Source organism: Podarcis filfolensis, assembly GCF_964270895.1.
Source record: "Podarcis filfolensis genome assembly, chromosome: Z".
Classification (NCBI taxonomy): Eukaryota; Metazoa; Chordata; class Lepidosauria; order Squamata; family Lacertidae; genus Podarcis; species Podarcis filfolensis.
The window spans coordinates 20839911-20851434 of NC_139617.1; the positions used below are offsets into that span (position 1 = coordinate 20839911).

The following is an 11524-nucleotide window of genomic DNA, read 5'->3' on the forward strand; positions in this document are numbered from 1 at the left end:
TTTTTCTAATGTTGCATTTTAAAGTGTTGTCATCTTCCCTGATATCTTAGGGTGAGAGGAGGAGGGGATAATAAATAAAAACAACAGCAACATACAATAAATTCCATTATTATTATTAATCTGGAAGTATGGAGACTCCCCATTTACTTACTAGAAGACACCTCCCCCCACTAGGGCTCTGTACAATATTTGTTCTACAATATGAAAAGGAGAAAAGAAAGTGTGAGCATGTAATTCAACAGTGTATGCAACCTGCAATGTAATGGAAAGAATGGTTGCTTTTTGTTTGTTTTTTTGTTAGTAAAATGAGGATTTTTTTTTAAAGGAAGAAAAGGTGGGGGAAGATAAGAAATGTCTACAGTATGTTTAGAAATTACAAACATTAAATCAAACAACATGCTACGGGTAACAAATGTTTATCTTGGGAGCATTGTCTAATTTTGGTTGTGGGGAATCATCTTTAGTTTGGTAAGCTTTATTAAGCTATACAAAACTGCAGTTCTGGCTGTTTTTTGTCTGTTTCTCTCCTCTCCTGGGGTTCCTATTTCTCTTTGGTAATTCAGCTTTATTGGAGTAAAGCCAAAAGGCCGTTTGTAAAATTAAATAACTCAGCAGTGCAATCCCAACATGCAGGGAAGCAAGGAACAGCACCTATACAAGATGGTGTTACCCAAGAGATGATATTATTATCATCATCATCATCGTCGTCGTTGTTGTCGTCATTATTATTAAAATATCACCTTGCTTTAACTTTTCTGCAGTTTGAGCAAGAGCTCATCCACAATTCCCTTTACCCCACCACTTTCCCCAGGAAAACCCGTGGTTTAGCACTGGATTGGAACAAATGGCATTCAGGTTTTTTGCAGAGTGCTGTTTGTTTTGATTTAGCACTTAAGAACAGATTTTCCAGGGGAAAGCGGTTTCCACTTCTAGGCACAGGACAAGTAGAAGTGTGGATAATCCCTGACTTTCAGATGTCAAAATGATTGGTGAAACATTTATATGGTGTGAGCCAGAGTGCTCCTGTGGTTAATGTGTCAGACTAGGACATGGGAGACTAGGGTTCAAATCCCCCACTCAGCCAGGAAGCTCAGTGGCTGGCCTGGTGTCCGCCATGTACAAATGAGATAACTCAAACCCTCCACTCATACACAAATCTGTGAAACTCATATTCTGCCCCCAAAATATTCAGATAATCCCCTCACATCTGGAGAGAATGAATGATCCCTTGAAAACAGGGGGGATTTCAGCCTTCAGTTAGCAGAAAGAGCCTCAGCCTGTGCTAAAAGCATTCTAGAAAACCCAAGTTTTCACTTGGTGCTCTCCAAAACAAAAAGAAAAGGAGCTAGGCAGCTCCCCCCACCCTGTGCTGGGAGGGCATTCTACTGAGTTAGTTACATCACCAAAAAGTGACTGCTCTCAACTATGCCTTTTCCACTCTCAAGTGGGAGATAATTTGCCACACCCCTCCTCTCCTGAAAAGAAGTCTCCAATGCTTTCTCCCAGGGGAGGACTAGGGTTAGGCATGCAGACTGTTTAGTCCAGGGAGGGGTAGTTGCCAGGCTTCTTAAATTAGCCCCACTCCACCCTTCCTTCTTTTATGGCAGTGCCCTCCCTCCCTCCACCGTGTAGGCTTTGCTACTCACCCTATTTGGGGGCTGAATAGGAATTTGGTGGGAAGGGAGCCCCAACTGTGGCCCAAGAGAAGGGAAGGATCAGATCTCTCCCCACCCCCCGCCATCACTTATTAGATAACTAATTTGGAACACAGGCGGCGATCATTTCGTGCAGGGGTTCCATTCCTGCACCCAAATGCATCGGTGGAGCACACATAAGCACCCCGGGCTGTTATTTCCCACTCCCATCCTTTCCTCTTCCAGATCCAAAAGAAAACATGTGGTGGCAATCACGCGTCAATTGGACTCACCTAAAATGGTCATTGCCTGTACATAAAATGGCAATCAAAATTATCAAGGCAAGAGGGAGTTTTTTGGTTTGGAGAAAAGGCAAGCAAGAGGTAGCAGGATAAAAGTGTATAAATTCATGCACTGCATGGGGAAAGTAGCAAGAGAAAAGTTTTTCTTCCTCTCTTGTAATAACATTAGAACTTGGGGATTTCAGCCAATGAAGCTGAATGTTGAATGCTGAATCTGATACTCCTGCTGCTGCTGCTGCACTCACCCTGCATTGAGTTCTCTGCTGCCTCACCCTCTCAGTAACCAACAGAGACCCAAGGAACTGGGGAGGCAGGTGTGTAATGCTGCCCTGCCTAGTTGGACTAATGGGGGACATGACAAAGGTGTATAAAATGATACATGCTGTGCAGAAAGTGAATAGGGAGTAATTCTCTCCCTTCTCATTACCCGAGACCGATGAACCTGAATGCTGGAAGACTCAGGGCAGACAAAAGTAAATACCTTTGCACACAGTGCAAATTTGCTCCCACAGGACACAGTGATGGACACCACCTTGGATGGCTTTAAAAGAGGATTAGACAAATTCACCAAGAAGAATGAGGCTACCAATGGCTAATAGCCATGATGGATTTGTTGCATCACTGCTGTTGGAGGCAGTATGCTTCTCAGTACCAGCTGCTGGGAGCTGCAGGTAGGCAGAGGGTTGTTGTGCTCAGGGGTCCTGCTTGTGGAGAACAGGATGGGCTACTGGTCTGAACAAGTGGGGCTCTGCTTATGTTCTTGGTTCTTTCCTGCCCAGACTACTGTGATTTGGCTAATCTGCTTAACCAGTTTGTGCAGATAGGTTATGTTTTAAAGAAATATAGCCAATTAAGACCTCTTTGCCATGCATGTTGCATCTTGAACCTTTTTTCATGGGTGTGAGAGCAAAACTTCAGCTGGCAAAGGAGCAACTTCAGAGCAGAACCTGAAGAGAACAGGCAGTCCATGGGGGAATGCAAATGTCTGGGGGTGGTAGGGGAAGAAGTCCTTCAAATAAGCACATCCCAAGCCATTTAAGAACCAGAACATGGAAATGAACCTGGAAATATAATCAATGCAGATTTCATAACGCTAGAGTAATAAGCAACCAGTATCCTAGACTATCAACAGCTTGGTCTTGGCAATTAGGTTTCCTTTCCTTCTTCCTTCTTGTGTGCCATCTATGGTGTCATTATTGTTCTGCTTTTTAAAAAACCTTTATATTGGTTTTATTGGCAACTCATTTTCATTTTTATGAACTACCTTGGAAATTATGAGTGGCAGTCAACGGAATGTTGCTCAGAATGGACCCAATGAAATTGATGAACATGACTAAGTTACATCCATTAATTTCAATGGGTCTGAAATTAGGGCCTATCCACACTTATAACTCACACTTTAAAGCTCTACGTCCAAGCATCCTTTCCCCCCTTTTTCTCTTTTTGCTCCGTAGCTTCCACTGTGAATACCTGCTCTTTAAAGCTGAATTAGAGCAAATGGCAGTCCATGGAAAACGGCCGTATTGCTGTTTGTTACACTTCAGCTTTAAAGAGTGGGATTTCGCGGTGAAAACTCCAGGGCAAAAAAAGAGAGTGTTCAGACCAAGACTTGGAAAGTGTGGACCTGTGCCTGGAAAGAGTGGGATGAAAGGTAAGTGTGGACAACCATTTTAAGCGTGTCCAATTGACACAAAATCACCAATGCATGGGTCCTTTTGGACCAGAAAGAGGGCAGAATGGGGGTGGGGTGGGGGTGGGGGTGGGGCATGCTTATGCGTGCTCTGGCTACACACAAAGGGGCTGGGAATGAACCCCTGCATGAAATGGTCACCACCTGTACCACCCATTTACATAAAAGATTACATTTTATTTTTAAAATGTAGAAAGATGGTGTGTGTGTATTTGTAATTAAAGTAACCAGCTAGTAAATAAGTAAGTAAGGTATGGTGGTTGGGATGGAAGGACTTCAGCTGGTGATTCTGGGTTTTCCCCAGCTATCAAAAACATGAAATTTGTCCACACTTCTGATGCAGAAAGATTACAAAAACTGAAATTACGGAGGCACAGTCCAATCATCCAAGGAGCACAAAAATATGGAAGGCTCTCTCTCTACACTTGATGGTCAAGTATGCCTTTGAAGTTTTCATTTCTGTAGCAAGGGAAGGCATTCAATCAGCTTGCCCGTCTGGACCCCAAGGCAATTCTCTCTCTTTTACACACACACACACACACACACACACACACACACACTGCCTGTACAAGTTGAAAATACTTCAAATGGAATATCCATTTTAGAAGACGTGGCTTCCATTTAACTCTCAAACACCAAGAGGATAAATCAATCGCAGCTGGGCTTTTGAGCTAACGATGCCAATCAAACATCATTCCTTTTAATTTATGCATCAGAAAGGCAACTCAAATTTCCTTTGCAGCAAACCTAATTATTTCAGGTCAGAGAATAAAGGCCTTCAGTTGTGGAGTGTATCTGAAATTCCCCCCCCCCCCTGTTTTGTAGAGTGGAATGAATTAATTTCAAAGAACAGACCAGGCCTGGGCAGAAAAATCTGATGGTTTTCTATTTGATAACACAAAGCGTTCTTTGCCCAGATTGATTGGGGATTCATATCACACAACAGAAAAATCTATTTGCTTTCTATACCCACCTCATTTAAATTAGAGATTGGTTAGACGAAGCTCTCTCCCCAAATGTATAAAGGCAGTCTGTGAACGGCTTAGAAAAGGGCCAAAACTCAGGTAGTCAGATGGTTAATTAAACAATAGAATCATTTACTTAAGGCCAAAGGGTTACGTTGAGGAAAAACATAGGCAGCAGAGGACATGGGATATAGGTTTATAGAATGATGAAAACTATGAAGAGGAAGACAGAAGCATATAATTTTCTTCCTCCCTTATCTTAGAGGCACTCAGCAGACTAAATTAGCCATAGATATGAGACAAACAACATATAACATGCCCAGCCCTACCATTAGGTAAAGTGAGGTGGCTACCTTAGACAGCATTTGCTAGGAGACAGGCTAAAAGTTGTTGGAAGACAGAGATGAAAGATGCATTCTCCCCCCAGTCCCAGACACTATGGCCAACAGTCAGAGACAGCGGCAGAGTGTACGCCCACACTGCCAGAGGTGGGCGAGCAGGGTGTGCCCCAAGGCGGGGCACAGAGGGCACCCTCCGGAGCCCTGCAGTTCAGGGTAGAAGAGGGGTGGGGAAGTTGCTGCCCACTCTCCTCCTGCCTTCCATTGCTGGGTCAGGCCTGACCTGTCAGCAGAGCTGCAACGGCCAGGCCGTGGCCGGGGAGAGCAGATGGCAGCTTTGCTGCTCACTCTCCCCCTGCTCTCCATCACCAGGTCAGGCCTGACCCAGTGGTGGAGGTGGAGCTGCTGCGGTTGGGCACACTTCACTGGGATCAGGGTAGGATGCACTCCACTACCGGGTCAGACATGACTCAGCAGTGCCTCACAGCCAAGGAGGGTGGGCAGCAGCATTGCCACTGACTCTCTCCACTGTCTCCACTGTCGAGTCAGATCTAACCTGGTGATGGAGCCACTGCAGCTGGGCATGCCTCGCCACGGTCAAGGAGGGCTGCTTTCCACTGCTGAGTCAGAAGTGACCCAGAGGCAGAGCCGCTGCCACCAGGTGCAAGGTGTGCTGCAACCAAGGAGGGTGGGCAGCTGTGCCCACTCGCCTGCTCTCCTCCCCCGGGTCAGGCCTGGTGCAGCTTCTTCGGGTGCAGAGCCAGGCTCCAATGAAGGTGCCTGCTGTGGGGGTGCCTGTGTGTGCCCCCTCTCAAAATTGTGCCTGGGGCCACGACACTCACGGCACGCCCCCCCCCCACTATGCCTCTGATCAAAGTTGATGGCAGCTGAGGTCCACCAGCATCTGGAGAACCATGGGTTCCTCATCCCTTCGGTAGGACATGGGGGTCATTGAGTTTATCCAAAAGCTTCGCTGTGAAGGTGAGTTTTGAAGTGTGATTTCTAGGGAAGGAAGGGTCAGCAAATGGACAAATGATGAAGCTATTCCATGAATTAGGAGTTTTTTGGGTGGTGTGGCACTTTGTATTTCCGTCATTATTACATATTGTGAGCTGATTCAATTATAATTCTGCAATGTGGCTTTAGTTGTAGAAAGTTTTCAACGATGTTGGAAGTGGAGGCTCACCTGGTGTCTTCATTATGTCTTTAATGGTGTCTTTAAGAACTAGGGAGAAACATTCCTCTTCTCCCTTTGGCTAATTAAACAATCTGTGGCCTTTTGTGGGGGGTATTGTTTTTGAGAAACCTCAGGCTAAGCGGGGGGAGGGGGGCAAATGCGGCCCTCCAATCCTGTCTACTCTTGAGACAATCCTGCACCACACCACCTTCTGAATCACACACCCTCTCCCAAGGCTATGTTCTCCTATGGGTCTTCTATTGCATTCTCCTTCAATATTTTTGCCTGGTTGGAATATGTTCTTGAACTCTGTAATTCCTGTGGTTTAAACCATAGAAACATTTAAGGGTCAGGCTTTGTAAGCTGAAGAAACCCATTTTTGCTGGAAACCACTGCTTTGATGTTCCTTGCTTTGCCTAAGCGCAACAAAAGCTGTGCAGAGGCCTCAGCAGCCAAGGAAGGAGACATATCTGCGTCCTTCCACTATGGAAGTAATTTAGGAGTAATTTAGTAGAAGATTAACTAGCTCTTACCTGCTGCACTATGGTTGTTAGTTCCAGGCACAGTTGAACAATGTTATTTTTCAGCAGTGAGTATTCTGTCACACTGACAAATGGAGACCTATTAAGAATAGGGGATTTAAAGAGAAAGCAAGTTAGGAGTCTTCACATTTACAGTTCCGGTAATCAGTCTAATGCTATGCACTATTCATATTTCCTATAAGGAGAGTCTGACTAATGAGCATGTACACACTGATTTTGTAAAATTTTGCACTGTATTAATGGAAATATGCCAAACTATTAATAGGCCAAAGAAAGGGCAGGTTCTACAAGACCTAGTCAACTGCCTACATTGATCTTGGCTTCTTGCACTGTAATTATTAAAAATGGGACCATCCACATTCTTTCACAAGACTTTCACAAAGCTCTATGAAAGCAGCAAAGGGTCCTGTGTTTATTCTTTGGCATTTACGCTAAAATAATTAAGTCCATACATTCAAATGGGCACATGACACAGTCTTCCATGTTTCTGAGAGGAAGAAGAAAAAGAAGAAAAGACTGAAAGCACCTGCACTTCAAAAATTCCCCTGCATGAGGAAATATAATGCAACAGGAATGTTAACTATCCACATATGGGATAGTACGCAAATGTATACACATATGTACCTGGGAGTAAATTCCATTGAACTCAGTAAGAATTTATTCTGAATACACATGTGCAGGAAGGAGGGCAGAGAGTGAGTGAGTGGGGAGATAATGTTTGAAATAAGCAGTCCCCCAATACAATCTGAGTTAGCAGGGTATAGTCTCCGTTTACAGTTCTTTGAAAACTGCTTAGAAGTTTTATTTACAGTTAAGTGGAATACTAATTTCAGTAAGTATAAACAAACATATAAATAACTGAGGGATGGTATACACACATACGATGAAATTCAGACTGAAAAGTTGGGGCCTTGGAGACCCAATCACAATATAGGGTTAGATTGATCCTTATGTTTATGCTTGCAAAGCAGGTGTGGAGAAACCTGAGGCCCTCTAATACTGCTGAACTACAACTCCCATCCATCCCATGTCATTGGCCATGCTTGCTGGGAGTTGTAGTTCAGCAACATCTGGAGAGCCAAGGGTTCCCCACCCTTGCTGCAAATAATAGACACAAGAATTGTTGGGAGGTGCAGAGTGGTGGGGTGGTGGGAGATTGTCTGAATTTGAATCCAGCCTGAAAATGTTGCCTTTTCCAGCTTGACAAATGGCAGATCACCTTCCCTGCTCAATAACTGCTTATCTCCTAAAGAGCAGATAAGACTGTTGCTCAGTCACCTTCCAATGATATATGAATTTGTTCACTCAGGTAAACCTAGAATTCACCATCTCGAGCAGGGTTGAGCCCAACATGTGCCCTGTTCTGCCCTTTTATTTTGTCAATGAAAAGGACAAAACATATTATTTGTGAATTGCCTTTTATATGTGTATCAAGGCAATTTATTATAAACATATAATAAAAAGCTAGTTTTAAAAACTACAAAAATAGTAAGTCAGATTTAAAAACAATACCAAATGAACATCTATAGCAGAGACTTTTTCAATGAGCTGGACAAATTAATGTCATTTCAGCACTGTACAAACACTTAAAAGTAAATAGGTTCCAGGTCTTTTGAACAGTATTGAAATATCCTTTTAATATCACCTGGACACACTTAATATTTTAAAGATTGCTCTACCATCTTTAAAGACTGGTGTTAGTACTTTTGGTCTCCCCTGAATAATACCAGTTGGTTCACTTTAGTGCTGAGATGGTTTTTAGCTCTTAAATGTAATGTGAGTTTTCTGCTGGGTGTCATTCCATTCCTTCACGCAAACTTTGGCATTTAGTGTTCTTGTTTAAATCTTATACAGTGGACGCTCAGGTTGTGAACGTGCATCCCATATGGATCACGTTTGCAACCCGCATTTGCAACCCGCAGTGGTGTGTCTGTGCACACGCGGGTTGCGATTCGGCGCTTTTGCGCATGCACAAAGTGCAATTTAGCACTTCTGCACATGCGCAACCGCCGAAACCCAGAAGTAACCTGTTCCGGTACTTCCGGGTTTTGGCAGTCCGTAACCCGGAAAAACGCAACCTGAAGCATCTGTAACCCGAGGTATGACTGTATTATACTCAGGCCACCTAGAGAATTAATGATAAGGTGATCAGAGAATTAATGATAAGGTGTTCATCCTCCCTCCCATCTGATTTGGGGTGTGATCATGTGGGAGTGGCCCTGATCCAACCTGGAAACAATCCAACCTTATCCAGGTCCTGAACTGATTCAGGGGCCTTGCACAGTCATGCAATGCAGACCTGATTAAACACTCTGAGTGGACCCTATTCAACCTGGGGCTGCTGTAACCTGATGCAGCTGAATCTCAGGTCAGTTTGGGATTCATGATTTGGCTGGATCTAGTGTAAAGCCCTAATGAATATTTATTTATATTCATGTTTATAAGTTGCGGGAAATGTTAAACAGTGGGCAGTCACGGCCACCTGCTTCAGACCACACCTTTACTGCAGTTGAGGCCACCAGTAAATACTCTGGTGTAGCCCTGTGGTGTTGCTTAGGTATAGTGTTTTGCTTAAGGATAGAGGAGAAATTTGTCTGGTTCACAGTTTTAAGCAAATCAATATCATCTGTACCTCACAGACAAGAATACACATCAGAAAATCACATCCTTCCCATTTTACACTTCTCTGAATTTTGCAGTACATCTCCCAGCTCAAAAAAGCATACCGAAATGCATTATAAATACATATTAAGGATAAAACATGTTCAGAAATGAATGCATTGATATATAATTATTTAAATTTGCCTTCTATGTGGATTATTTTTTTAAATCACAGATTAATTTAATTATTTGAACTGACTTAACAAGATTTCTATATACCACTTAATGGAAGAAGCAGAAGAAGAAGAAGAAGAAGGAGAAGGAGAAGAAGGAGAAGGAGAAGGAGAAGGAGGAGAAGAAGAAGAAGAAGAAGAAGAAGAAGAAGAAGAAGAAGAAGAAAGAAGAAGAAGTGTCCCTCTAAATGGTTTACATGACATTATATGAAAATGTAAAATGGGATGGGAGACACATATGAACAAACACATGTGAAACTGACACAGACCTGCCCATAGCTAAGTCTTTGCTGAGAATCCTATCACTCTGGGAGCTGATCGTGATATTTCAATTAATATTTTATTGGCGAATAACTCCCATTTCTGCAGCCAGGTCCTGAAACTCCACCTCAAGCCATGACAAATTAACAATGGGGAAACTGAATGTTGCAGAGGGAAGGGAACCCTCCAGACTGGTGTTTCTTTGCTAGTGTATTCTGCAACATGTTACTCACTGAAATACAGTGGTGCCTCGCAAGACGAAATTAATTCTTTCTGCGAATTTTTTCGTCTAGCGAATTTTTCGTCTTGCGAAGCACGAAATCCCATAGGAATGCATTGAAAATCAATTAATGCGTTCCTATGGTCAAAAAAAGTCCAAACAAAGCCAAATTTGGTACAACAAGAGTTTATTAAGTGCTCTTTAAAGTCACACATACTGTAAAGAGCATTTCAAAATTCAAACCCAGAATTTTTTTTAAAAAATAGCAGAGTGGCCCAATGGTCACAGAAAATCATAAAAATGCAGAAAAAAAACCACAAGCTTCCAGATTCTTGCAAACCCCTCCCCAACACCAAGTCCTTGAATTCCAAACACCCCAACCCAAAATCCAAAACCTCCCAAAAAAGTTTTAAAAGCTTAACTTACCAAATGGCTGCAAAAGAAGTTTTGGAAAAGCTTCAAAAATCACCAAAGTCTTTAAAAACCTCAAAAAAGGCTACTATGTACACTGCGTTCTATGAGTTGCTCCTTGAAGTCAAGTCGCAACTGTATTAACGGTGTTAAGAAAAAGGAAACAAACTTGCAAGACGTTTTCGTCTTGCGAAGCAAGCCCATAGGGAAATTCGTCTTGCGAAGCAGCTCAAAAAACGGAAAACCCTTTCGTCTAGCGAGTTTTCCGTCTTGCGAGGCATTCGTCTTGCGGGGCACCACTGTAATAGTGCATTAAGTGATTGATTTATACTGGACAATCTACCGTGCCCATCGTTTCACTGAAATAACTCCCCAAGGCTCCAGCATTGTTACTATTCAGGGAAGCACTCACGTACTTTGGCATTTTCTGCTATTGCTCCTCTTCTGTGGAATGCATTTTGCTCTGCCACCACAGGTGAAGCAGACATCTTGCTTCAGACATCTTGTAAAGACTTATCTTTTTGCCCAGGCTTTTCCTGATCCATAACATTGGCCCATGATTGATGTGAATCAGCCCCCAAAATCTATGTATTATTTGCTTTCATATGTCTTGATGGGTTTTTACCAGATTTAGGCTGTATCTTTGTTTTCACAGATACTATTTTCATATCGTACATAATGTCCACCAGTTAGAAATTTTTAAAATACTAAATGGTTGAAAAATGTTTTTAAACAAAACAAAACAAAACTTGCAAAAAAGCAACAATAATCTAGAAGATTTGCTGCATAACAAGTTACAGGAGTTCAGCATGAAACTTCAGGGAGACATGCACTGATAGGAAACAAAGCTTCCTACCATTATATGAACACAAATCACTGTGCATGCACAATGAAAATAACTTTTGGAACTTCTGCCTGTCCAGTGCGTTTCCCTGCGCAGAAAACACTGCTTTCCCCTCCGCACAGTCTTCTGGGAAAACTTCACCTAAGGCAGAATAGCAGAGTAGCAGCGGTTGCCTTCGTGTGGAAGGAGAAGGAAAGAGTCCAAAACACTGTACTTCTACTCTACAGCGTTTATTTACAAGCAAATATAGCAAACTCCCTCAGAGGTTTCTCCTCTCGCTCTCGGGGAAAAGTGAAAGTAACTCAC

At 42.9% G+C, this 11524-nt stretch overlaps 1 protein-coding gene across 9 annotated transcripts in view; it reads right to left on the reverse strand.

Moving 5' to 3' along the window:
- The window catches only part of LOC310754211 (connector enhancer of kinase suppressor of ras 2-like), a 324198-nt gene that overhangs the window by 178037 nt on the left and 134637 nt on the right, over nt 1–11524 (reverse strand). For 7 of the 9 annotated variants that reach the window (XM_083595841.1, XM_083595842.1, XM_083595840.1 and 4 more), the window contains exon 4: nt 6640–6727. In XM_083595841.1, the coding sequence (XP_083451967.1) occupies nt 6640–6727 (88 nt within the window). Of the gene's footprint in view, nt 1–6639; nt 6728–10790; nt 11520–11524 lie in introns of those variants that run through there. The other 2 variants (XM_083595844.1, XM_083595843.1) reach the window with 2 other exon arrangements.